The sequence below is a fragment of the Sphaerodactylus townsendi genome, linkage group LG04 (genome assembly GCF_021028975.2).
Source record: "Sphaerodactylus townsendi isolate TG3544 linkage group LG04, MPM_Stown_v2.3, whole genome shotgun sequence".
NCBI lineage: Eukaryota > Metazoa > Chordata > Lepidosauria > Squamata > Sphaerodactylidae > Sphaerodactylus > Sphaerodactylus townsendi.
In genome coordinates this window covers 6,242,305-6,270,258 of record NC_059428.1, presented here as the reverse complement: position 1 = coordinate 6,270,258, position 27,954 = coordinate 6,242,305, and the positions used below count along the sequence as shown (strand labels likewise).

Genomic DNA, 27,954 nt, shown 5'->3' with positions numbered 1-27,954 from the left:
CCAAGGTGGAATGCCCCCCCCCGTCCCACGGTCCAGAGAAGAAGAAACTGCCTTCCCCCGGGGATCAAAACCACCAACATTCCTCACTACTGATAGAGCTACTGCAGCAGGCTTCTAATGAGCTGATAAGGCATGGCCTGAGAAGCACAGAGGAAAAACAGAAGCACGGCAGGGAGGGGGAATGAGAAGAGGTTCCCACATCCCAGACAGGAGACATGGCAGGATCAAACAGGGGCTGATCGTGACATAGCCCCGATCTAGATCAGTAGGGACAGATGTGGAGAAATCCACGAGGGAGTTCTTCTCTCTCTCCCTAAGCACTCCAGCAGACAAGTATCTGCTTCTCTCTGGCAAAACCACAGCAAATTATATGACGCTGGCCACAATCACCTAAATTAAGAGCCACATACAATCCTTGACTTAATTAATCACCTAAATCAATGCTGTACATGGCCTTTGTCTTAATGAAACCCTATTCATGCAAGTCCCCATAAATCATGTTACCAGCTGGAGAGCTACTTCAGCTTCTCAATAGTACGGGAGGGGAAGAAGAGCCACAGCTACGACCTGATAATTCCCAGTTCTGTGAAAGACCAAAAACGGCTTAGAACGGCCAGGAAGGAACTGCCCAAATTAAGATTGCCGCCTTCTTTTCAGAGCCTCCACAGAATCGCAATCCTACACAGTTATATCATGCTAATGTTATCTGAATCAATGGGCTTAGAAGCAGTGGTGGGATCCAAAAATTTTAGTAACAGGTTCCCATGGTGGTGGGATTCAAACAGTGGCACGGGGCCAATGGGGATGGGCGGAGAGAGGGCTATAGCGAAGTGATGGCCGGGCATTCAGTGAGCGGGGCATTCCTGGAAGGGGCACAGCGGGGGGGCCTTGGCCGCTGCGCCGGTCCTCGGCGGAAGCAGATGTCTGCATGAGCTGCCACGCACGCCGGTGCACCTCCTGCTAGACTGCTTCAAGTTCTGCGCGCTACTGCTGAGAGGAGGGGCGTAACTAAGGCAAAAATCACATGGCAAAATCACCAATTAGTGACCCCCTCTCGGCACACACAAATAATTAGTAACCTACTCTCGGAAATCTGTGAGAACCTGCTGGATCCCACCTCTGCTTAGAAGGGCATAACTCTGGGTTACACAGCTAGTTTCTGCAATTTGGGCTTTGCCACCACACCTCGAATGAACTTATTTTCTGGTTGTGGCGGGTTTTCCGGGCTATGTGGCTGTGGTCTGGTGGATCTTGTTCCTAAAGTTTCGCTTAACGTTTGCATCTGTGGCTGGCATCTTCAGAGGTGTATCACAGAGAGAAGTCTGTTATACGCTGTGTCTAGTGTGAAGGGAATGTTTAGTGGGGTATATATTGTCCATGTCCCAGGGTGGGGAACTTATTTTCTCTCTGGCCCCTTCTGTTCAGGCAACACAAGCAGGTTAAATGAACCCGTGCTCCCTGTGTCGCCATTTCCACAGCGGGCGCAGGGGCCATCTGGGATCACTGGGATACTGGCGTCAGGATGCAACATGGTTCGCACCAGAAACACTGTGCTCTAGAAGTTAGCCCTGACAGTGTAAGAACAGTGTATTGAGGGCTTTCATGGCCAGAATCAACAGGGTGTTGTGGTTTTTCTTAAAAATTTTATTGTATCATTTGAATATTCCATTTTATATTAATACTCTTCTTCATTCGTTTTCAAACAATACATTTCTCCCTTTCCCCCCTCCCCCCTGTATTTTCTTCATAGTTTTATCAAACAAACAGCAGTAAGTTCATTCTTTGTAATCTCTTCTCCCATATCTCCTCATTGACTCCAGCTTCTTTCATCCAGTCCGCATATATTGTCCATATCTTCAAAATTTCGCCCTGTTTATCTTGCCACAGTTTTTTTTGTTATTATATTGAAAATGCCCAGTGTCCCTTGTTCCCAGATATATTCCAACCATGTCTGGATTGTCCATTTTTTTTCTTTTCTTTCCAGCCTAAAGCTATTGTTGCATGGTTCTTCTGGGCTGTGTGGCCGTTGTCTGGTCATTTTTGCTCCTAACGTTTCGCTCACATCTGTGGCTGGCATCTTCAGGGGCATGACTCGGAAGATGCCACGGCCACACAGCCTGGAAAAGTCGCAACAGACAGCGTAGTTTGGCCCTGCGTGTTTCCACAGTAAGTGGCGAAGTTTGTATGGGCCATGCCCGACATTCGCGATTTTCTTGCCAACTCCAAATCAAAGCCAACCCCTGACCTCCACCAATAATGCCTTTTTGTGGTCCAAAGAAGAGCGCAAAGTCATTGCAAGTTCACCCTCAAAGTCCATTAGCGACTGACTCATCTTCGCCGCGCATAAAATATACCCACTCAACGGTTACAGAGTGAGAGCTCAAACAAAGCATTTAATATTAGCATTTGATATTCATCCAATTCTCGGCTGCCGAGAGGCGCAGATTAAGAGGCAGCAAATGGGGGGAAACCACCCTGACGAGGCGCAAAGGGAAGGACGGGGAAATTGCCCTTTGGTCCAGGGTGGCCAATTTCAAAAGTATCAGCAAGAAACATTATTTTTCATTAAAGATACAGAAGGGCAGAGGTCTAGATACTGCCTTTTTTACTTGTATTTGTCAGGGTGGCAGGACGGGCAATCTAACAGGGCATTTCATATCAAAGACGAAGCTAAATTATCCCTTTTATGAAGAACCCAGTTTAAAATTAAACCTGGATTTAATACACTCCGCACAAGGTCTATGTGGGCTCAGGGAGGGCAATATGTAAAGCTTTCGAGTCTTTAAGGTCCAGCGAGGACAACTGCAAAGGACACTTGGAAAAAATCAGTGTTGATCTTTTCTCGGTACCTGTTAAGACAGTGGTGGCGAACTCTTCCAATGGGTGAATCACGACCCTAGGAGGGTTTACTCAGAAGCAAGCCCCATTGCCAGCAACCGAGCTTACTCCCAGGTAAAGGATCACACTTTAATTCTTCACATGAAAATCAGTGGGGTTTAACAGTGCTTAACAGGGTTACCTACACTGCTTCCCCAAAACTAGGTCTTAAGTTTAATGCTAATAATCGAGCCCAGTGGCCCAGGCGGGCCTATATGTGTGTGGAGATTCCCCCCCCCCCCAACATGACAAACTCTATTTGTGCATGCCCACAGAGAGGGCTCTGAGTGCCACCTCTGGCACCTGTGCCATAGGTTCACCATCACTGCCCTAGGGAATGTAAAGGAAATCCAAGTACGTGGAGCAGAAAAGGGATAAGCAGGTAACCGAGAAAGCAATATGTTTGGGGAAACCTATGCTTTTTCATCCTTTGAAGCTCTCTCGACAGTGCTTTAAGGGTCATTGTGGCCATAGCGTTCCTTGTAGTTTTCACCCCTCATACCTATTTGCATTTTTGAAAATTCCAAGCTCCACGAGGCAATGATATACCAGTAAGTCCCTTCCCCTAAACGGCAGTCATTTGATGTAACACTACCAGCTTTAATACATACTCCTACAAGGAGCATGCTAAAAGCAAACACATATCAAAGCGATTCCTATTGGCTGTTGTGGGTTTTCTGGGCTGTGCAGCCATACTCTGGTAGTTTCAGCTGTTTACATCTAGCTCCTATATCCCGTTGCTTGCCTCCCATATGTCACAGTCTGGTTCGGACTAGATGACGAATGAGGAGTGCAGAGAACGAGGAGCAGGGTACAGGAGGAAATGGTAGATGAATTTACCATTTTACTTAATCAGAGCTGTGTACAGAGGTGGGATCCAGCAGGTTCTCACAGGTTCCCGAGAGTAGGTTACTAATTCTTTGTGTGTGCCGAGAGGGGGTTACTAATTGGTGACTTTGCCACGTAATTTTTGCCTTAGTTACGCCCCTCCTCTCAGCAGTAGCGCACAGAACTTGAAGCAGTCTAGCAGGAGGTGCACCAGCGTGCGTGGCAGCCTGCGCCTGCGTGCATTCGTTTCCCGCCCAGGGACCGGCATAGCGGCTGCGTCCTTGCTACAGCCCCGCCCAGGAATGCCCTGCCCCCGGAATGCCCGGCCACGCCCCCCGTCATGTCCCGCCCAGCCCCATTGGCGCTATGCCACAGTTTGAATCCCACCACCATGGGAACTTGTTACTAAAACTTTTGGACCCCACCACTGGCTGTGTATAAGAAAAATGTAGCCCGGTGCAAAATCTGAGTTTTTCACGCACCCCCTCTGCCCTGCCCCCGTATGGGCGGCAGCCCTCCCCCACCATGACCAAACAACTTTTTTTTGCACCAGGTCTTGAAGTCAGTCTATGGACCGGGGAGGAAAAGAGGTATGGGGGTGATTTCCCGCCCCCCACAAGATTATTTGACCCTATATGTCCCCCTGGCCCCTGACTTAGGTCTCTATGTGGACCAGGATATAACTATTCAACAATAGCATCATTTCTACTGCCAAGTTCAAAGACTGAACACGAGATTTTCATCTTTAATATTGCATGCTGTTTAATTAATGGGAGATTAAACGGTCTTTAAAACTGCATGCTGTTTAATTAACACTATGCTGCTCTGTTGGGGAAACGAGTTTTCTTTTTAATGATTAAAGAAAAGATCTGAACTTTAGCAGCCCAGAGTCTGCCAGGTAGATGCCGAATCTAGATCTGACCCCAAAAGAGAACAAAAGGAGATTTGCGGGGGAAGATCCGGCACTGCTTATTAGGATCGGCCTTCCTGACCTTCCGTGGGATAATGTTGCATAGTTAGAACAATGCAAAATGCTTTGCTTTACAGAGGTACTAAATTGAGGCGGGGGGTTGCATAACGTTAGAACAGCAGGGAGTGAGCAAAGAGAGACCCCCTTGGAAACTCATTTTCTGCATGGAGGGATTTACTGGAGAGGGCGTGGTTGAACATTCAGTCACATGAGCCTCAACCTGCTTTCTGTAACAGGACAGCCCACACATCAATCCCAAAATCACTGCTCATCTCCAGACTACAGAGCTCAGTTGCAAGGACATAGGTAAGGGGTTTTTTTTTCCTCAGGTTCAACCCCCCCCCCCCAATTCATGTCCGAAGCTCCGCCCACCCATTTGAGGGTTTTAAAAACATTTTTACTGTTTTTTGGTTTTTGGCCTGCAGGGGGCGCATTGTTTAGGCTAGCAGCACCAAACTTTCAGGGATTGTTTGGGGGAATCTCCTGATGATACTACCCAGGTTTGGTGAGGTTTGGTTCAGGGGATCCAAAGTTATGGACTCCCAATGGGGGTGCCCCCATCCTCCATTGTTTCCAAAGGGAGCTAATAGAAGATGGGGGCTATGCCTGGTTCCCCTGGCGAAAACAGATGCTTCAGAAAGTGGACTCTATGGCACTTGTCCCATTAAGCTCCCTGACTTCCCCAGGCTCCATTCCCAAATGTCCAGCAGCAGCAGCAGAGGCGGAGGAGGAGGAGGAGGAGGAGGAGGAGGAATAGTAGTAGTTTGGATTAATATCTTACCTGTCTCTCCTGTAAGGAGACTCGCGGCTTACAAGCCCCTTTCCCTTCCTCTCCCCACAATAGACACTTTGTGAGGTAGGTGGGGCTGAGAGAGAACTGTGATTGGCCCAAGGTCACCCAGCAGGTATGTAGGAGTGCGGAAACACATCCGGTTCACCAGATAAGCCTCTGCCACTCAGACGAAGGAGTGGGGAATCAAACCCGGTTCTCCAGATTAGAATCCACCTGCTCTTAACCACTACACCACGCTGGCTCTCATACCATTGTCATGCTGTTTGGTCTTTCCACGTCTCCAGGGCAGGCCGGGAGGTTGTGCCATCCCGACCCCCTGACTGTTCCTGCTTGTAGTTTGCGATATAATGCTTATGCTAGAGCTTTGGAATGCGTGGGTTTAATTGCAACGCCTTTCCCAGGTCAGGGGCAACTGGTCTGTTACCTGGGGGCAGCCTTGAAAGGAGGGGCACACTTGTGAATGAGCAAAGGGGGAGATGCTGCCTAGCAACAGGGCACAGAGGGAGGGGCCACCGCCACCCTTCTCGAGACAGCTCGGCGCACAATTCTAGTCTTGGCAAAGACCTTGCAGTGTGACCTGTCGGAACTCCAACCAATTAATCGACTTCAGTTCTGAGTCTGTTTATTGGGAGATCCATGGAACACAACACCTCCCCCCCCTACTCTGCCAGTGGTCGGGGTGACCTGGCGACCCGTCATAGTATCAGGTGGAAGTCCAACAGGTGGTGAACCAAAGATGGCACCATATGGCTGGTGTTATAAGAACATAAGAACGTAAGAACAAGCCAGCTGGATCAGACCAGAGTCCATCTAGTCCAGCTCTCTGCTACTCGCAGTGGCCCATCAGGTGCCTTTGGGAGCTCACATGCAGGTGGTGAAAGCAAGGGCCTTCTGCTGCTGCTGCTCCCGAGCACCTGGACTGTTAAGGCATTTGCAATCTGAGATCAAGGAGGATCAAGATTGGTAGCCACAGATCGACTTCTCCTCCATAAATCTGTCCAAGCCCTTTTTAAAGCTATCCAGGTTAGTGGCCATCACCACCTCCTGGGGCAGCATATTCCAAACACCGATCACATGTTGCGTGAAGAAGTGTTTCCTTTTATTAGTCCTAATTCTTCCCCCCAGCATTTTCAATGAATGCCCCCTGGTTCTAGTATTGTGAGATTACTGGGGAGTGTCGTGTGCTTACTGGGGAGTAGTCACAGGGGGGGTGAAGAATGCACATTGCAGGGTGTCTGAATGGGGAAATGGAGACCGCCCTGTGCAGCCGATGACCCACGGCTGCCCGCCATGAGTGTTGCATAATAATTAGGGTGATGGACTAAAATCTGGGAGAACCAGGTTTGGATCTTCCCTCTGCCCATGGAAGTGTGCGGGGGGAGTCTGTTGTTCTCAGCCTAGCCTACCTCACAGACTGGTTCAGGGCTGGAGTGAGGGGGAACTACGCCTGGGGCACGCATGCGCCCCACACCCCGCCACACCCTGGTGCATTGTGCACCCACCCTATCCCCTTGGAGCTACGCCACTGGGCTGGTTGGTTGCAAGTGTAAAACAGGGAGCGAGAAGGAGGGTGTAAAGCCATTTTAGAAGAAGAAGAAGAAGAGTTTGGATTTATATCCCCCCTTTCTCTCCTGCAGGAGACTCAAAGGGGCTGACAATCTCCTTGCCCTTCCCCCCTCACAACAAACACCCTGTGAGGTGGGTGGGGCTGAGAGAGCTCCGAGAAGTTGTGACTAGCCCAAGGTCACCCAGCTGGCGTGTATGGGAGTGCACAGGCTAATCTGAATTCCACAGATAAGCCTCCACAGCTCAGGCGGCAGAGCTGGGAATCAAACCCGGTTCCTCCAGATTAGATACATGAGCTCTTAACCTCCTACGCCACTGCTGCTCTTTTAGGTCCCCAATGGGGAAGAAATCCAGGTAGAAATATCTGACTAAAATAAATAAATCAGGCACCACATTGTGATATGTGTGCGATACCCTCCATCACACACACACCACCACCATCCCTGTCCACCATGAAGAAGAAGATGAGGAGGATGAAGACAAAGAAGATGAAGGAGGAGTATGAATCTATACTCTGCGTTTCTCAACTATAAGGAGTCTCAAAGCAGCTTACAAACCCCCTTCCCTTCCCCTCCCCACAACCTTGTGAGACACCTTGCGAGGCAGGTGGGGCTGAGAGGGTTTGGAGAGAACTGTGAATGGCCTAAGGTCAGCCAGCAGGCTTCATGTGGAGGAGAGAGGAAACAAACCCATTTCTCCAGATGAGAGTCCACCATTGCTCTGAGCCACTACACCACACTGGCTCATGAAGACTGGTGCATTATAAACTGCATTAATGCTCTTCCCACAGATACAGCAGTTTTTACCAGTGTGGAAAGTCAAACTTGGCTGCCAGGCTCAGAATTACATATGGTTGCCATCCTCCCGGTGGGGCCAAAAGCAATCCCTGATTTCAAACGGACCTTCAGAGATCAGCTTCTCTGGAGAAATGCCTGTTTTGGAGGGTGAGTTTATATCCTGTAAGGCAGTGGTGGCGAACCTATGGCACGGGTGCCAGAGGTGGCACTCATACCCCTCTCTGTGGGCACTCGCAAACAGAGTCCCCCCCACCACCACACACATCTAGGCTGGCCTGGGCTGCTGGGCTCAATTATTAGCATTAAACCTAAGACCTAGTTTTGGGGAAGCAGTGTATGTAACCCTGTTAAGCGCACCCAAACCCCACTGGTTGCATCGCGAAGGGAACTAAAAGCTCGATCCTTTGCAAGGGAGTGGCTCGGTTGCTGTAGTAGGGCTTGCTTCTGAGAAAACCCTCCTAGGGTCGTGATTCACCCGTTGGAAGAGTTGCACAGTTGCACAAAGCAAAGCCACTGACTTCCACCAAGCTTACTCCCGAGTAATGCATGCCTCAAGAGCCAACCGTTTTCTAAACTAAAACCTCAGTATTCAAGTTAAATGGCCGTGTTGGCACTTTGCGATAAATAAGCAAGTTTGGGGTTGCAATTTGGGCACTCGGTCTCGAAAAGGTTCGCCATCACTGCTGTAAGGTCTTTCCTCTCCACAAATCCCACTGTCCTCATGGGGTCAAGAGGAAGCCGGCTGCTCTTTCTCTCTTTATTTTTAAACAACAGCTCCCCGCCCCGTGAGAGTTACTCACAAGAAAGCAAGAAACACAGATACCTCACGGAAAAAAAATAAAAAAACCAAACCACAGTCTCAGATACCCCAAAGACCTCATTAGACGTTTGAACATTACATTTGGGAAACAACTTTTAAAATAAAATCAAGACACATTTTTTTCAAGTGTCTTGAAAAAAGGACAGGGTCCATTTCAGCAATGGAAGTTTTTAATTGGGGAGGGTGTCCAAGCACTTTGGAGGAAAATTTGTGGATCGGGGGAGGAAGGAAGTGTTTCAAAGTTGCATCAGCAGACAAACATGGAAGATATCCTTTCTCACAAACGAAGGCCTTACCAGTCACACACATAAAAATACACAGAGGTTTCTGCCTTCAGCTCTATAAATCATCCCCCTCCCCCAATGCAATAAATCCATTTATCATTTGCAAAAAAAAATAGTTCTCTATTTACAGAATTTATACACCTTGTACAATTTGGGAAGCATTTGTTTATTTCCGGGGAAACACGACAAAGGAAAACCGAGTCAGCCTGGACCGGAAGGCAGACCTCGCCTTGACAAATCTGGGTTCAAATCCAGCCGCAAATTTCACCTTGGAGAGTAATAGCCCAAACCGAAGTGGATCTAGTTCCAGTCTAAGGCCACTGAAATCTGTGGCTTTAGACCAGGGGTCTTCAAACTATGGCCCTCCAGATGTTCAGAGACTACAATTCCCATGAGCCCTACCACTTGGCCGTGCTGGCAGGGGCTGATGGGAATTGTAGTCCATGAACATCTGGAGAGCCATAGTTTGAAGACCCCTGCTTTAGAAAGAAGTGACTCTACACGGGACCACAGCACAAGTCGCTGCGATTCAGACCGACTTAAAATTGCTGAATAACTGATGTGATTCAGACTGACTTTGTAATTTTTTTTGGAGGAGGGTAATTAAGAAGAACGGCATTTGCCTCCGTCCTGTGCAGTTAAAGTGCTGTATAAAATGGTGAACTGGGCAGGGATTGGAACAAAAGATTTTGGGGCACATGGATAGGGGAGTAGTAGTAGTAGTAGTAGTAGTAGTAGTAGTAGTAGTAGTAGTAGTAGTAGTAGTAATTTGGATTTATACCCCACCTTTCTCTCCTGTAAGGAGATTCAAGGTGGGCTACAAGCTCCTTTCCCTTCCTCTCCCCACAACAGACACCTTGTGGGGCTGAGAGAGTTCAGAGAGAACTGGGACTAGCCCAAAGTCACCCAGCAGGAATGTAGGAGTGTGGAAACACATCTGGTTCACCAGATAAGCCTCCGCCACTCAGGTGGAGGAGTGGGAAATCGAACCCGGTTCTCCAGATTAGAATCCACCTGCTCTTCAGCACTACGCCACGCTGGCTGAGGGTAGAGAACCACGGGCATCTCTTCTTAGCCAAGGCGGAAGTTCTCCAACCAAGCTACAGTTGCCAGCCTCAAGTTACAGCCTGGAGATCTCCGAGAATGGCAACTGACCTTCAGGTATCAGTACCCCCAAATCTCTACGAATTTCCCAACCCAGATTTGACAACCCCCTTTCTCTCCTGCAGGAGACTCAAAGGGGCTTATGATCTCCTTGCCCTTCCCCCCCTCACAACAAACACCCTGTGAGGTAGGTGAGGCTGAGAGAGCTCCGAGAAGCTGTGACTAGCCCAAGGTCACCCAGCTGGCGTGTGTGGGAGTGCACAGGCTAATCTGAATTCCCCAGATGAGCCTCCACCGCTCAGGCGGCAGAGCTGGGAATCAAACCTGGTTCCTCCAGATTAGATACACGAGCTCTTAACCTCCTACGCCACTGCTGCTCTCCAAGGTGAATACGGGCTCAGACGGCTTCTGACCATCGGGCTGGCATCCCTGCAGGGAGGATAAAATACCTCACTCCAACCTGGCCCTTAGCTTCTACCCTGTTTCCCCGAATATAAGACATCCCCTGAAAATAAGACGTAGCAGAGGTTTTGCTGAAGTGTGAAATATAAGGCATCCCCCGAAAGTAAGACGTAGCAAAGTTTTTGTTTGGAAGCATGCCCGACGAACAGAACACAGAAAAATAAGACATCCCCTGAAAATAAGACATAGCGCATCTTTGGGAGCAAAAATTAATATAAGACACTGTCTTATTTTCGGGGAAGCACGGTATATATACTAACATACATACGGTAGACTAACTATGAAAATACATGCTGATTTTTCTCAGCTTGCAGAAGCACGAGATACTTGCTTAAGATGACAAAAGACCATTAAAATCCGTCGGGCTGTGCCCAAGTCCCAAGTTAGGCTATTTTTCCATGTGCTGCAGCACTGCTAGGGCTATGCAAATTCAAAAGGTGAAGGGTAGGGTAGGGTAGGGTGGGGTAGGGTGGGGTAGGGTAGGGGGGTGGGGTGGGGTGCATCAGCTGCTCCGAGCAAGCTTTATTGCTTTTTTTTGACATCACGACATGCTGCATGGGATACTACGATTTTCAGGAGGCCTCTGAGCATCAGCACGAGAGCACAGAATTTCTTGAGCGGGGGCTGCTCCAAACCTTCACGAACAAATGCAAGTCTCTGGGCGTGCGGTCTTGGCGTAAACGGGGCATGCTGTTCCCCAGGCCCGCCTTCCGAACTGCAGAAATGTGTGGCTCCCGCTGGGCTCGAGATCGAGGAACTTGAGCCAACGTGGTGCAGTGGTTAAAGAGCAGGTGCGCTCTAATCTGGAGAACCGGGTTTGATTCCCCCGCTCTGCCGCTTGAGCTGTGGAGGTTTATCTGGGGAACCAGATTCGCTTGTGCACTCCGACACAGGCCAGCTGGGTGCCCTTGGGCTAGTCACAGTTCTTCGGCGCTCTCTCGGCCCCACCCACCTCACAGGGTGTTGTTATGGGGGGAGGGAAAGGAGATTGTCAGCCCCTTTGAGTCTTCGTACAGGAGAGAAAAGGGGAGTTATAGATCCAAAGTCTTCCTCTTCTTCGTCATCGCCCAGGCAGCTCTCTGACCCAGAACAGGCAACCGAGTAAGAAAGCGCACGAGAGAATCAACAGCATTGCTTTCCGGCTTCAAACACGTATCGTTCAAGCAGCAGAGCCAAAAACAGGAAAAAGGATGCGACGCGGGGGAAACCGAGGATCCGGGCAGGTTGAAATTCAGACTCTGAAGACCACGGAGCACTTGAGGTGCGCCGGTTCGAGGCCGTCGTCGTAGGCCAAGAGGAAATACATCACCTTCCGGATCTTGGCCAGCTCCACCAGCCTCTCCCCAAACTCCAGGATGTCGGCCTCGTTGCACTCCACCTCCCGGGAGTCCGGCCTCTTCCAGAAGACCCCCACGGGCTCCAGCAGCTGCCGGCGCATCAGAGGGGTCAGGTCGGGCGTCCAGTGCTGCGAGGTGCCGACGACGTCCACCTTGCCCGGTTTCTCCAGCGCGACGTCCCAGCGCACGAAGCGCAGGTTGTGCTGTTGGGAGAAGTCCACCCGGTAGATGTACTCGTTGGGCCGCAAGAGCTTCTCGCCGTCCTGGGGCTTCTCGTTTCTCTGCCGGAGGCTCTGCGCCCGGAGCCTCATACAGTCGGTCAGCGGGACGTCTGGCACCAAGGGCAGCTCCAGCTCGGACGCCATGGCTGCTTTCCTGCCCGGCTCCTTCTCCTCCGCAAACTTATTCTGCACTGCTTGGCCGTTGTGGGGAGGGAAAAAACGTATTTTTTTTTGGTTGCAAAACCTCTTTCGTCTCCTCCCTCGACCCAGCGGGTGCTAAGCAACCGGGGCCAGTGACGCGGAGTGCCCTAGAGGGATCTCCTCTGGGGGCTCTCATCTCATCCGCAGATGAGGAACAGATCCTGGCACACAGAGCAACAAATCTATAGGGACGCGCTCTCTGATGTCAGCCTCCCCGGCAACCCGCCTGACGACGCTTCCAGAGCGAGCCGGGGCGGCCTGCTTGTTTAGACTTCGACAGAGAGCTCCCCGGTGCAAAGAGACCGCTTCCGGAAGGCTTCTGTTGTGAAGCCGGCTGGGGGCAGAAAATCGAGGAAGGCAGATTTCCTCTCTGCCTGCAGGACCGAAGAAGAAGAAGAAGAAGAAGAAGAAGAAGAAGAAGAAGAAGAAGAAGAAGAAGAAGAAGAAGAAGAAGAAGAAGAAGAAGAAGAAGAAGAAGAAGAAGAAGAAGAAGAAGAAGAAGAGAAGAGAAGAAGAAGGGAGGAGGAGGGAGGAGGGAGGGAGGAGGAGGGAGGAGGAGGAGGGAGGAGGGTATCTGCACTGTATGCAGCTAGGATTGTGTCGAAACATTTACATCCCATCTCCTAATGCAGTGGTCCTCAACCTGTGGGTCGGGACGCCTTTGGGGGGTCGAACGACCCTTTCACAGGGGTTGCCTAAGACTCTCTGCATCAGTGTTCTCCATCTGTAAAATGGATAAATGTTAGGGTTGGGGAGCACTACAACATGAGGAACTGAATTAAAGGGTCGCGACGTTAGGAACATTGAGAACCACTGTCCTAATGCATCTCTCTCAGAGCAACTTCCAACAGTAATTAAAATAACAATATTGATGAACAAAGAAGAGGAGGAGAAGGAGTTTGGATTTATATCCCCCCTTTCTCTCCTGCAGGAGACTCAAAGGGGCTGACAATCTCCTTGCCCTTCCCCCCTCACAACAAACACCCTTTGAGGTAGGTGGGGCTGAGAGAGCTCCGAAGAACTGCGACTAGCCCAAGGTCACCCAGCTGGCTTGTGTTGGAGTGCACAAGCTAATCTGGTTCACCAGAGAAGCCTCTGCAGTTTAAGTGGCAGAGCAGGGGAATCAAACCTGGTTCTCCAGATTAGAGGGCACCTGCTCCTAACCACTACACCACACTGGCTCTCTTGATTTCTAATGGCTTAACCTTAGGAGTGGGGTTGGTGGAAGATGCTCCCTGGAAAATAGCAGAGGGGTACAGACAGCAGAGAGAGCCAGCGTGTTGTAGTGTTTAAGAGAGGTGGGCTCTAATCCTGAGATCCGGACTTGATTTTCCACTCCACTGTGAGGTGGAGAGATCTGAGAGAGATCTGAAAAGCTGTGACTAGGCCAATTGGCCATGCTGGCAGGGGTTGATGGGAATTGTAGTCCATAACATCTGGAGTGCCAAAGGTTCGCCACCACGGCCATAACGCTTCTCTCGTTACAATAAAAAAGTTATAAGGATCTGCCTCCCTTCCCCTTCCTTCCCGGGTTCGGAAAATTTGGAACTGCAAAAACAAAAGCCCGGCTGCCCGCCGAGGGAAATACGCCAAGATCTAAAATAATGAGGCTCCCGTGGGCCTCCTTCTGCTTGAATGACATCTCACAGGACACAGTAAGAAGTGCCCGAGGGAAGCAATTTGCAGCGCAACACTAAATGCTTCCCAGGCAGGAAGTCAAACTGTTGTGGGATTCCGTGGACAGGTAGGGATGACACAGCAAGGGGAGAAAACTTGGTTCCTCAGGGCAGGAACACCTTGCTCTGGGCTTGCTAACGGAAGACCCTGGCTTCCTCTAAGGAGTCAATCCATCTCATGTTGGATCTTCCTCTTTTCGTGCCGCCTTCCTCTTTTCCTAGCATTATTGTCTTTTATAGTGAGTCTTTATCTTCTTGTGATACAACGGCCTCAGTTTAGTCTTTTTAACTTCCAAGTTTCATGTGGTGTAGAACCAACTTACCGTATATACTCGAGTATAAGCCGACTTTTTCAGCACATTTTTTATGTTGAAAAAGCCCCCCCTCGGCTTATCCTCGAGTGTATACGGTATTTGCCTTTTTTGGTGGTCCGTTATTGAGACTCTCCTCCAACGTCGTATTTCAAAGGAATTCTGGCCTACGAGATAACATTTTAGATGGGGGCAACCTATCTGTGCATTTGGAGGTGAAGAGACCAGGTAGCTGGTCCCCAAATTATGCCTGCTCCCCACAAAAGTACACACAGCCTTTCCACAAACCACAATCCGAGAAGCAAGAAAGGCATGCTGTTTACCCAGAGAGGAAGTAAATTACCTCCTGTTTACAACATTAAATAATGGTCTGAACCCTGTCTTTGAATTTCAGGCTCTCATTTGCAAAACAAACAAGCCACAATTTGATTAAGGAGATAAAAGATGCTCATATCTGTGTCAAATATCGCCTGCAAAATATGGGGGGGGGGGGCTGAAATGGCTTTTGCATCGAGCCTTTTTGGCTAAAGAGTCAAGGCACTGCTATATACACCCGGAACTTATTTGATTTTAAACCGGTTTTATTTAAAGTTTAAAACCATTAAGCAATTAGACAGCAATCAAAAGGCTGCCAAATGTGGCCACGCTGTAGTGCAGTCACGTGCCGTGCCCCAAGCATTTCTTGCGACGTGTCTGGCATTATTCTGCCCATGATAAACAAGCTATTTGAGCTACGGCTGAGGAGCGTGGGCAGGTGCAATGTCGGTGGCCTTCCACAAGAGGGCAGTGCCAGCCAGCACCTGTCTTCTAATTGAGATGAGATTGTTATATCAAGAAAGGTTCCCATACCTTTCATTGCAAACTTGGAATACGCAACCCACTTTTAAAGGGCCACAGACATACTGCTTCTTTTTCTCCTGATGTCTCAGAGAAGGCACTGATCATCCACTGCAAACAGCGAATAAAACTCTTGTACTTCCATAGAATCATAGAGTTGGAAGAGACCACAAGGACCATCCAGCCCAGGGGTCTGCAACCTGCGGCTCTCCAGATGTTTCATGGACTACAATTCCCATCAGCCCCTACCAGCACGGCCAATTGGCCGGGGCTGATGAGAGCCTGAATCCTTGAACATCTGGAGAAACACAGAGTTGAACAGTGCTTTAACCCCTGCCATGTAGGAACACACAATCCAAGCACTCTCAACATATTATCATCCAGCCTCTGTTTAAAAACCTTCCAAGGAGACTCTACCACTCCCCAGGGAAGTGAATTCCACCGTCGAACAGCCCTGACAGTCAGAAAGTTCTTCCTGATGTTTAAGTGGAATCTCTTTTCTTGCACCTTGAATCCATTATTCCGTGTCCTAGTCAGAAAACAAGCTTACTCTTCGACATGGCATCCCTCCAAATATTTGAACGTGGCTATCATGTTCCCCCATAACCTTCGCTTCTCCAGACTAAACATCCCCAGCTCCCTAACTGTCTCTTCGTAGGGAATCGATTCCAGACCTTTTACCGTTTTGGTTGCCCTCCTTTGGACCCGTTCCAGCTTGTCAATATCCTTCTTGAATTGCGGCGCCCAGAACTTAACACAGTGATCTAGGTGAGGTCTGACCAGTGCAGAGTAGAGTGTTACAATTACTTCCTTCAATCTAGACACTAGACTCTTATTGATGCATTCCAGAATTGCATCGGCTTTTTTGGCTGCCGCATCACACTGCTGACTCATGTTCAGTTTGTGGTCCACTAAGACTCCCAGATCCCTTTCGCATGTAGTGTTGTCAAGCCGGGTGTCACCCATAGTATTGCAAAAGAGTGAAGTTCCACTCCACCAAATACTCCCTGGCAACTGGTGGGGGGGCGGGAGGGGGGAGACTTACCGGCAGCTGTGAAGGTCTAGCTCGGCATCCTAGCAACATTGCTGGAATTGACAACCTCAATTCCAGCATGTGCTGGAAGAGGCATTATTGCATTGCCAAGGGCTGTCTTGTATTTGGGCAAAAGCTCTATGTCAGTGATGGCGAATCTTTTGGAGACCAAGTGCCCAAACTGCAACCCCAAACCCACTTATTTATCGCAAAGTGCCAACATGGCAATTTAACCTGAATACTGAGGTTTTAGTTTAGAAAAAATGGTTGGCTATGAGGCATGTGTTACTCGGGAGTAAGCTTGGTGGTAGAAGGTGGCTTTGCTTTGAAGCAACCATGCAACTCTTCGAACGGGTGAATCGCGACCCTGGGAGGGTTTACTCAGAAGCAAGCCACATTGCCATCAACCGAGCTTACTCCCTGGTAAAGGATCATGCTTTAATTCTTCCCATGAAAATCAGTGGGGTTTAACAACTCTTAACAGGGTTACCTATACTGCTTCCCCAAAACTAGGTCTTAGGTTTAATGCTAAGAATCAAGCCCAGCAGCCCAGGCCAGCCTAGATATGTGTGTGGGGTGGGTGGGGGTGGGGGGTGATTTCCCCCCACATGATGAACTCTGTTTGTGAGTGCCCAAAGAGAGGGCTCTGAGTGCCACCTCTGGCACCCGTGCCATAGGTTCGCCATCACTGCTCTACGTCAATACCAGTTTTACCCAAATAAAAGAGACTTCCTGCAGCACCACAACATGATGTCGTCACTTCCAGCACACACTGGAGGTGACACTGCTGAGGCTCTAGGTGAGGCCTCCCCCACTGCTGATAAAGTTCCCCCGCCCCACAATGGCGACAGCCAGGATTTTGAATGGAATTTGACAACTGATCGGTAACCTAGACTGGCTGCAAAATGCGGGGTTGCCGTCCTCCAGGTAAGGGCAGAGATTTCCAAGAATTACAGATGAGAGAGATTAGCTTCTCTTGAGAAAATGGCTGCTTGGGAGGAGGGACTCTACAGCATTTGTACCCCATTGAGATCCCTCCCCAGCCCTAGAAGAATTGTTTATAGTTCCCACATAGTTCCCAGGAACTAGGATGCATTGTACCTGAACGAACTGTAGCTTCCGAGTTGTCTTGAGGAGGAGGAGGAGGAGGAGGAGAGGAGGAGGAGGAGGGGGAGAAGAAGAAGAGGAGGAGGAGGAGGAGGAGGAGGAGGGAGGGAGGGGAGAAGAGGGAGGGAGGAAGGGAGGGAGGGAGGGAGGGAGAGAAGAGAGGAGGGAGGAAAAGGAGGGAGGGGGAGAGAAGAAGAGAAGAGGAGGAGGAGGAAGAAGAAGAGGGAGGAGGAGAGGAGGAGGAAGAGGAGGGGGAGAAGAAGAAGAGGAGGAGGAGGAGAGGAGGAAGAGGAGGGGGAGAAGAAGAAGAGGAGGAGGAGAGGAGGAGGAGGAAAAGGAGGAGGAGGAGGAAAGGAGGAGGGGGAGAAGAAGAAGAGGAGGAGGAGGAGAAGAAGAAGAGGAGGAGGAGGAGGAGAGGAGGAAGAGGAGGGGGAGAAGAAGAAGAGGAGGAGGAGGAGAGGAGGAAGAGGAGGGGGAGAAGAAGAAGAGGAGGAGGAGAGGAGGAGGAGGAAAAGGAGGAGGAGGAGGAAAAGGAGGGGGAGGAGGAGGAGAAGGAGAAGGAGAAGAAGAAGAAGAGGAGGAGGAGGAGGAGGAGGAAGAGGAGGAGGAGGAGGAGGAGGGGGAGTAGTAGTAGTAGTTTGGATTTATATCCCCTCTTTCTCTCCTGTAAGGAGACTCCTTTCCCTCCCCCGCTCACAACAAACACCCTGTGAGGTAGGTGGGGCTGAGAGAGCTCCAAAGAACTGTGACTAGCCCAAGGTCACCCAGCTGGCGTATGTTGGAGTGCGAATCTAGTTCGCCAGAGAAGCCTCCACAGCTTAAGTGGCAGAGCAGGGGAATCAAACCTGGTTCTCCAGATTAGAGTGCACCTGCTCGTAACCACTACACCACACTGGCTCTCTTGATTTCTAACGGCTTAACCTTAGGAGGGGTGTTGGTGGAAGATGCTCCCTGGAAAATAGCAGAGGGGTACAGACAGCAGAGAGAGCCAGCGTGTTGTAGTGTTTAAGAGCGGTGGGCTCTAATCCTGAGATCCGGGCTTGATTCTCCACTCCACTGTGAGGTGGGTGGGACTGAGAGAGCTCTGAAAAGCTGTGACTGGCCCAAGGTCACCCAGCTGGCATGTGTTGGAGTGCACAAGCTAATCTAGTTCCCCAGATAAGGCTCCACAGCTCAAGCGGCAGAGTGGGGAATCAAACCCGGTTCCTCCAGATCAGAATGCACACGCTCTTAACCACTACGCCACTGCTGCTCCTTTTCTACAATCAGTACCTTCAGCTCTCCTGCCCCTTAGTGGGTGCTGCTTGAGTACCCGCCCCACTCCCAATTCACTGTGCAAACACAACACAGCAAGCTACACATGCTCAATAGAACAATACCGGTTCCGGTCTCTAGGGGAGGCAGATGGAAGTCGGCCACCGCTGCCACCACGTGAAGCCACCCCCTTATCTCATTCCGTGGCTGTCCCTGTCCGTTTTTTAAAGATAAAGAACGGTTATGGCGGCGCAGCTGGTGGAAACACACCTAAGATCTGAGCGTGACCCCCCACTTGTCAGCCTCAGCCCACCGGCTGCAGACGACTTGATAACGAAACCGAGGCTCTGCAGACAGGCGCTTTCCTCTTTTCTGCAGGCTAATAACTCACACAAGGTGCCTTGGGGAACATTTCTGCTTGAATATGCATTAGCTGATGCTTATCTCCAGAAGTAGAAAACGGCGCAGGGTCTGAGCAGCATGTCAGAATGATGTGGGCATGTCCCCCCCACCACCACCACCCTCCAGTCACTCTCAGCATGGAGAAAGAGGGTTGCAAACTGTCGAACAAAACCAGGAGCTGATGTAATTGAACTTATGGGTTTAGATCAGGAGTGTCAAACATGCGGCCTGGGGGCTGCATTTGGCCCCTTGAGAGGGCTGGATGGGGAGCGAGGGGGGGTTGGCTCAGCTGGCTTGTGGGCCTGATAAACCCTCTCAAGACAGCCCCCCCACTGAAGGCTCACCAGTTCAGGGACACCTCCCCCCCCCATGCAATTCTCAGGTCAGCTGAGGCACCCCCCCTCCCCTGGGACCGGTCTGACCAAGTCACGTTTATGACATATCCAACCCTCATAAGATGGACACCACCGACTTAGATGTTGAAGGGAAACAGCAAAGCAAAAGAAACCATGAAGTAGATAGAACCAGAGAAAGCTCTCTGTGGAGTACAGCTCTCAAACTTCTGGACTAACCCTTCAGTTAGAGTTGCTAGGTTCTTTCTGGGTTTTAGGACACAAGAACATAAGAACGAGCCTGCTGGATCAGACCAGAGTCCATCTAGTCCAGCACTCTGCTACTCTCAGTGGCCCACCAGGTGCCTTTGGGAGCTCACGTGCAGGAGGTGAAAGCAATGGCCTTCTGCTGCTGTTGCTGCTCCCGACCACCTGGTCTGCTAAGGCATTTGCAATCTGAGATCAAGGAGGATCAAGATTGGTAGCCATAGATTGACTTCTCCTCCATAAATCTGTCCAAGCCCCTTTTAAAGCTATCCAGGTTAGTGGCCATCACCACCTCCTGTGGCAGCATATTCCAAACACCAATCACACGTTGCGTGAAGAAGTGTTTCCTTTTATTAGTCCTAATTCTTCCCCCCAGCATTTTCAATGGATGCCCCCTGGTTCTAGTATGGTGAGAAAGAGAGAAAAATTTCTCTCTGTCGACATTTTCTACCCCATGCATAATTTTGTAGACTTCAATCATATCCCCCCTCAGACGTCTCCTCTCCAAACTAAAGAGTCCCAAACGCTGCAGCCTCTCCTCATAAGGAGGGGATGAGGGGGATACAGTTGCCAGATCCAGGTTGGGGAACACCTGGAGATTTGGGGATGGAATCTGGGGAGGTCAGGGGCCTTATTGGGGTACAGTACCATACAGTCCCCTCTCCAAAGCATCCAATTTTATCCAGGGGAACCGATTTCTGTAATCTAGAGATGAGCTGTAGTTCCGGGGGATCGGCAGCTCTCACCCAGAGACTGGCATCTCTGGCCCCAGTCCATGGGTTGGGACCTGGGCCCCACACAAAGGTCTGTGAGCCCCCCTATCTGTGCATTTGTGGTCAGCCTACAGTGAGCCTACATTTCCTTTGGGTCAGATTTTCACTGCGCACATATTTCCCCCCTCCCAAACTGACCACGCTGTAGATCAGATAATCCCCACCGTTTCTGAAAGTGGGTGAAGAGTGATTTTTTCCCCCCTGCCTGCAGAGGTGGGATCCAGCAGGTTCTCACAGGTTCCCCAGAGTAGGTTACTAATTATTTGTGTGTGCCGAGAGGGGGTTACGAATGGGTGATTTTGCCACGTGATTTTTGCCTGAGTTACGCCCCTCCTCTCAGCAGTGGCGCGCAGAACTTGAAGCAGTCTAGCAGGAGGTGCACCGGCGTGCGTGGCAGCCTGCGCCTGCGTGCGTTCGTTTCCCGCCCAAGGACCGGTGCAGCGGCTGCGTCCTTGCCACCGCCTCGCCCAGGAATGCCCCGCCCCCGGAGTGCCCAGCCACGCCCCCGTCATGCCCCGCCCTGCCCCATTGGCGCTACGCCACAGTTTGAATCCCACCATCATGGGAACCTGTTACTAAAATGTTTGGATCCCACCACTGCCTGCCTGTGTAGAGAAAGCTAAGCAGACCAGGGTTTTCCACTCTTCCCTCTCTTCCCCTGGCCATGCAGGAATAGTTAAGCCCACTCCTTGGCCAGCATTTCTGGGGAAGAGATGGGGCTTAAAAAAAATTGGACACTTTGGATTGATATCACAGGATTGATAAATGGTTAAGATAACTACCCTATCCCAAAAAGGGTGGCAAACAACCTGCCAGCCCAGAAGCAGGGGGCAGGCAAAATGGCAGCTAGGTTCAGAGGAAACAGGGGGAATTCCTCATGTGTAAACTAAGAATTGCGGGGAGCCCTCACAGTGCAGCCAACAGCCTCGGGGTGAGTACTGCATGCATAAAGGGCCTATATTTTAGGTTAACGTTTCCAGTCGGGATGCCTGAACCTTTCTAGGCCTCAAAAAAAATATCCAGATTGACCTCTGACAGACTCACTCCAGCCTTGAGCTCGCTCCAACTTGATGAATTATGAACGCCTTTTTGAGAAGCAGACATCTGTGTTATGTGCAGGGTCAGGATGCTCTTTGGCGAGAGCTGACCTTGCGGACAGAGATTGTTCGGAAGCCAAAACAACTCTTCCTCTCGCTCGGAAAAAAAGAGGCTGTCTTTCGGAGAGAGACAGAGAGCCTGAAACGATGCCACAGAGACCGGCCCGGCGGAACCACACTTGCTCTTTACCCAGCCGTTTTCATTTTGTCTAGTTTTTGAATAAAAATATTTTAAAGGACGTGTCGCTTCAACACCTTTTTTATTTTTCTGTGAGGAGAATAATCCAATTGAAGGATTCTTAGTTTTAGACGGAGTAAGACTGCCTAGTGCAGGGATCCTCAACGCTGAGCTCATGGGAACAATAGGACTTGCTGACACCTTTTCTGGTGGCCTCCAAGTACCTTTAGGAGGTAGATGGAGCCAGGTAGGGCTTTTGCCCAGCAAGGCTGTGCAGATTTTTAAACATGTTGCTTTGGCAGGAGTTGCCACCATAGCTAAGGTGACCAGATGGTCACCTTTGTGAACCAAAACAGGGGTAGGCGGCCGCGCGCGCGCGCAGCCGCAGGAGCACACGGCCTTCTGTGACAGGGCGGGAAACAGCAGCACCCCAGAAGGCCGTGCTCCTGCGGCCGACTGCGCAGGAGGCTGCCGCACTGCCTTGCGCCCCAGAAGGCAGTGTGGCAGCCTCCCAAAAATCGGGACAATGGAAATAACCCGCGGGATGCGGGACAAATTGTGTGAAGGTGGGACTGTCCCGCCAAAAGCGGGACGTCTGATCAGCCTAACCATAGCACAAGGATCTACACTGTGTCACCGAAGTTAAGCTGTGGCAGCCATTTTGTGGAGGCTCCGCTACGGTTGCCAGCTCTGGGTTGGGGAATACCTAGAGATTTTTGGGGTGAAGCCTGAGGGCGGGGTTTGGTGAGGGGCAGAGCTTCAGTGGGATAATGCCATAGAGTCCACCTTCCAAAACTACCATTTTCTCCAGGTGAGCTGATCTCTGTCACCTGAAGATCAGTTGTAATGATGGGAGGTCTTCCCCCACCACCTGGACATTTTTCTGCATTGGAGTCCTATTTAGTCAAATATTGTATTTATAATTGTATGTTTATTATTAAGCACATGAGTAGAGGTTGCACTTAAACATACGCGTCGGAAACAAGAAAATATAGACATATGGTCATGCTAAATTGAGTTTATTGACTTTTGTTGAAAGAATTTGTGAACCACAGGCTGCCATTCAACTGGTTAAGCCAGTAGGTGCAGATTTTTGGTGATTAACACCTGGAAGTTGCCAACCCTGGGCTCCGTCTCCTGCAGCCGCTGTTTTTTCGCAGCTGTTTTCTCGCGGCACCCACCACGTCGAGTCAGAATTCCAAATGTGTCTGCTGGCGCGAAAAAGGTTTCGGACCCTAAGCTAGATCTTGTAAGCTGGCCATTTGCAGTGCCTAAGTTGAGAATTGTCCAGATTTCCCCAAAAGGAACAACTGACACACCATATCAGATTTTTTTTAAAAAATCATTGCCCAATTTTTTTTATTTTTGGGGGAACATTTTGCAAATGGCCAAATTGCCAGCAAACTGTTTCTCTTCCACAGATGCCCCTATTAACAGCCTAACCGGACATCCCTGTGGGCCCTCAAGTCTCCTACAGACAGCATAACCCCCTCTCATCACTAAATTAAAAAAAGAAATCCTTCTGAAGGGGTTATTAGCACTTCAGAAGCTACAGCAAGATTGCTTAGCACAAAGTAAATGAACGCAGAGGACATCAACAATGGGAAACTAACAGTAGGGAGAGACGAGATGTAAAAAGTAAAGGTCCTTCAATGAGAGCAGACACAACAAAAGATTTTGTTATTTTTGTCTGAGCAACGTTGAATGCCACACTGTTCCAACCGGCTGGTGCAAACCTTGAGGCAAAAGAGCTCACGAAGTGTGGAGATGTGGTTAGTGGCACATTTCCTGCTATGGCTGGCAACCCTCTATTCTTGCTGATGCTCCTTCAGGTGATGGGAAGGGGAAAAACCCACACATGGTGTGATGTCACTTCCAGGGGAAACAGGAAGCGATGTCGCATCACTCTAGAAATCGCTGAGAAATGCCGTGGAGTTTCCAGCAATAATTAGGGCAATATGATGTCACTTCCGGTTTTCCCCAGAAGTGACATCATGATTTGTGGGTTTTAACCCCTCCGATTCCCTGAAGGAGCATCAGCAAGAAAGGAGGGTTGCCAGTCATAGCAGGAGACCTGCCACTAACTTAGGCTGACCAGATGTCCCGCTTTTGGCGGGACAGTCCGCCTTTAAACAATTTGTCCCGCGTCCCACGGGTTTTGTCAAGTGTCCCAATTTTTGGAAGGCTGCCGCACTGCCTTCTGGGGCGCAAGGCAGTGCGGCAGCCTCCCGCGTTTTGCCCGACGCTGGGAGGTCTACGCACCGCGGCCTTCTGAAATCCGTTTCCGATCCTGTGACAAGGCGGAAGCGGGAGCGCCAAACGATCTTGCGGTATGGCCCTGTAGCTACATCACAGACAGTGGAGCACCCCGTCCCGGTTCACAAAGGTGACCATCTGGTCACCTTACACTAACTATATCTCAACACCTTGTGAGGTCCAGACGCCATGTGGATCGAGAAGCAACATTTTTAACCCGAGGGCTGTCCTTACCTTCTGCCACAAGGACTCCCGAGATGCCAGTGAAGAGCAGGCGGCTACAAACCAGCAATTCCCCACCTGGCCCTGGTGCAAGTCATGGGAGCTGATTCCATCCACGAACAGATGGGGATCGTCACAGATGTCCTGCGAGGAAAGAACAAGAGATTAGCAGAGGCAGGCAACGTTACTGCGTTGGAACCAGAAAGAGTTTGGAAACCAAAATGGGACTTTTAAGTGAAGCAATACATCATATTAACAACCCGATTAGACTAAAGACTTCTTACCTTGTCATAATACCCTTTTTAATGTTCATAAAAATCATGTTTGCATTATCAATTTTTTATCCAAATATAATTAATGAGAATGTAGCAAAAATTAATGAGATCGCTTAAACGATTAATGACTAAGGCTGTTTCTATTCCGTACACAAGTTAATATTAGTTCACCCTTATTACCGACCATGAGGTTTACAAGATTACAAACGTAGATCCACTCAATACTTAATTCTGATATAACCATTTCTTAAATTGTACTATTATTGGTTGTTGTGGGTTTTCCGGGCTGTGTGGCCGTGGGCTGGTAGATCTACCACACAGCCCGGAAAACCTACAACAACCAGTTGAATCCGGCCGTGAAAGCCTTCGACAATACATTGTACTATTATTGTTGTTACGTTTGCTTACGTACACATATTTTTATTCTTTTAATTTTTTTCTTCTGTTTCCAAAATCTCTTGTTGATAATCTTTTTTTAAAGAAACAAAAATGGGACAAAGCAGAAATACTCTAACCAGTAGTCTCATTAGCATTACCCAATTTGATTGGGAAGTGAAAAAGGATTACCAAAAGAAAATATAATGAAAAAATATCAGTCCCCCCCTCCCAAATGGTTTCCAGATGAAATCAAGCCTAGAAATCAAGCCTAAAATCACTAAACTGTGGCTGTAATACTGTGGTCACACAATGAGAAGACAAGACTCGCTGGAAATGACAATAATGCTAAGAAAAGTTGAAGGCAGATAGAAAAGAAGACCAAACATGAGATGGATTGACTCAGCAAAGGAAACCACAGCCTTCAGTTTTGCAAGAACTGACTAAGCAAGACTATTGGGATGTTGATTCACAGGGTCACTATAAGTTGGAAGCCACCTGACGGCACTTAATACACACACATTTGTTCCTTATTCCTCCAGGATTAATGAAACCTGATTCCTTTGCTGCAGAACTGTTAATTCTGCTACCGTGCTCATTCTGAAAAAATTATGCAGGCGAAACAGTTCAGATCAGAGGCAGAGCTACAAGGGGACCAGGGGGTGCTACACGAGCTGGCCAGCTACTGGGGGCAACAAACATTTCAGGGTTTTTTAGTATTTTAGAGTTTTTTCAGTTTTTTTGGCTCTGCAGGGGGCGTGAAGTTTCTATAGGCTCGCTGCACCAAAATTCTCAAGGAGTCTTTCAGGAGGCGGCTCCTGATGATACCACCCAAGTTATATGTGGAGGATTTGGTTCAGGGGTCCAAAGTGCATGGATCTCCCCAAAGGGTGTGCCCCCATTGTTTCCAATGAGAGCTAATAGGAGATGGGGACTACATCTTTGAGATTCCATAACTTTGGACCCCCTGAACCAAAGTTCACCAAACCTGGCTGATCTCATCAGGATAGTCTCCTAAAAGACACCCGTTCAGAAATCTTTGACGCTGCTGCTAGATCTACAAAATGCACTCTGGTACCTGCAAGGCGAAAACTTAGAAAAACACTTAAAAAATACAAAAAAAACACAAGCGAACATGGGGGGGGGGGGCATGGAAACTCAGGATTTTGCACGAAGGGCTCCATTTTCCCTAGCTCGCCTCTGGCCCAGATTGCTGCAAAATTTAAAAGTCCCCCACTACGGTTTTCATTTAAAAAAAACAACTCAGAACAAACCACAGGATAAGCTCACTCCCTTAGCTGCAGAAAGCAAATTATGGATGGCTCTGCAGAATTCAAAGAGGTATCCCTGACCCCAAGCATTTGCCAGAAGAGCAATCCTGCTACATTCAATTAGCTTGCTGGAAATACTCAATGATCTTCTTGCCGTGACTTCAGGGCAGGTTGGCGCCAGGGATCCAAAGCAGATTCACTTAATTCTGACTCCTGGGCTTAGCAACCCTGGAAGGTATCTGGCGAAAAGACTTACCGCGAAGAATTAGCAAAGAAACCGCATTTGGGCCTCACTGTAAAATGCACCGCCCTCATTCTCGGCATAACTTCAGGAAATTCCCAAAGTGCGGTTTTTAATCATGCTGTGCAATCAAAACTCACTTCCGAAATAATGCTCAGGAATCAAACGTATTCAAATAAGCAACTAAATTGTGATATGAATGGGGTGTTGTGGGGTTTCCGGGCTGTATGGCCGTGTTCTAGTAGCATTTTCTCCTGACGTTTCACCTGCATCTGTGGCTGGCATCTTCAGAGGACCTGATGTTATGATGTGATGGGATATGAATGTTCCCCTGGGAGTTCTCAGCTCTGCAGGATTTGGGCACAATCAGATCGGCCAGTGAAGTGGAGTGGTTAAGAGGGACAGACTCTAATCTGGAGAACTGGGTTCGATTCCCCCCTTCTCCATATGAGCCAGCTTGTTTCTCCACTCCCACCACGTGAAGTGGTGAGCCAGCTTGTTTCTCCACTCCCACCACGTGAAGTGGTAAGCCAGCTTGTTTCTCCACTCCCACCACATGAAGTGGTGAGCCAGCTTGTTTCTCCACTCCTCCACATGAAGCTTGCTGGGTGACCCTGGGCCAGTCACAGTTCTCTCAGAACTCTCTCAGCTCACCTCCGTTGCAAGGCGTCTGTTGTGGGGAGGGGAAGATGGTTGGAAGCTGCTTTGAAACTCCTTAGAGGCAGAAAAAAGCGGGGTATAAAACCAACTCCAGCCTCCAGGTAGCAACTGCAATCATGCAGAGATGCAACAGTCACCCTCCTCAGAACTCAGGCAGTTCTGCAGCGCATCTGCCATCAGCCATGATCAAAGCATTCAATCCTACCCAGTTTAGAGGATGCAGTGGAATTGCAGAGACCACAGACAAGGCCAGAACAAGGGAATGAGCCCAGAGACTGCAGTGGGGTAGGAACTGCAGCCACCTGAGCTCAAGTAAGCTTTTAAATCCTGGGTGTGTCAAACTTCATGGACCCTCCAGATGTTATGGACTACAGATCCTATCATCCCCTGCCAGCATGATGTGGCAGGGGATGATGGGAACTGTAGTCCATAACATCTGGAGGGCCGCGAGTTTGACACCTATGTTTTAAATCATTTAGCAATGGCTTTCTTACAACATTTCTCAACAATGCTGTCACGAAATATCCCTACGGAAGAATCAAGACAAGTTGATGGGAGGAGAGAGGAGAAGACTCACACATTTACACAATATCAGCTGGAGTTCTCTTCTTTATCACAGGCCTGACAGATGTAGTTCTAGTATGCAGGGGAGGGTGCCTGTCACATCTCTGTATGTATCTGTATGTAGTGACCAGCTTCGCACACAGAGGGGATGAAAAAAATCAACCCACAAGCAAAAAGGTGATGAATTCTGGTAAGCTGCCAGCATTTAGGAAAGGGTGCCTGTCGCACCTCTGCATAAATTAAAATCTCCAAGAACACACCTTATGACATTGACGAGCTTCACGCACAGAGGTGGTACAAAAAAAAAAATCAGCCCACAAGCAAAGAGCTGATGGATCCTGTTAAACTGCCAGCATTTAGGTGAGGGTGCCTGTCGCATCTCTGCATGAAGAATTAGAGGTCCGACAGGAGCTGACATTATACACTTTTCAGCGCCTGGTTAAGACGGTCATTTTCCTCCAGGTTTTTTTGGAACTCGTCTCCACCTGGACCTGGGGGCAGGTTAGGGAGGGCTTTGGGGTACTGGTTAATTGCTTTTAGGGGTTTTTTAAAGGAAATTTTAT

General features: G+C 49.4%; 2 protein-coding genes across 2 annotated transcripts in view; both read right to left on the bottom strand.

Annotated features, from left to right (window-relative positions):
- CAPN5 (calpain 5) overlaps positions 1–27,954 on the bottom strand; it is a 105,896-nt gene that overhangs the window by 21,164 nt on the left and 56,778 nt on the right. The window contains exon 3 of the mRNA XM_048495428.1: positions 24,018–24,149. Coding sequence (XP_048351385.1) covers positions 24,018–24,149 — 132 coding nt within the window. The remainder of the gene's footprint in view (positions 1–24,017; positions 24,150–27,954) is intronic.
- LOC125432089 (olfactory marker protein) lies at positions 11,521–12,262 on the bottom strand. Its single transcript, XM_048495429.1, has one exon. It carries the CDS (start codon positions 12,201–12,203, stop codon positions 11,733–11,735), a length of 471 nt encoding a protein of 156 aa, XP_048351386.1. The 5' UTR covers positions 12,204–12,262; the 3' UTR covers positions 11,521–11,732.

Excerpts from the sequence above, each read along its gene's own strand:
- LOC125432089 (XM_048495429.1), bottom strand. The coding sequence starts at position 12,203 with ATGGCGTCCGAGCTGGAGCTGCCCTTGGTGCCAGACGTCCCGCTGACC.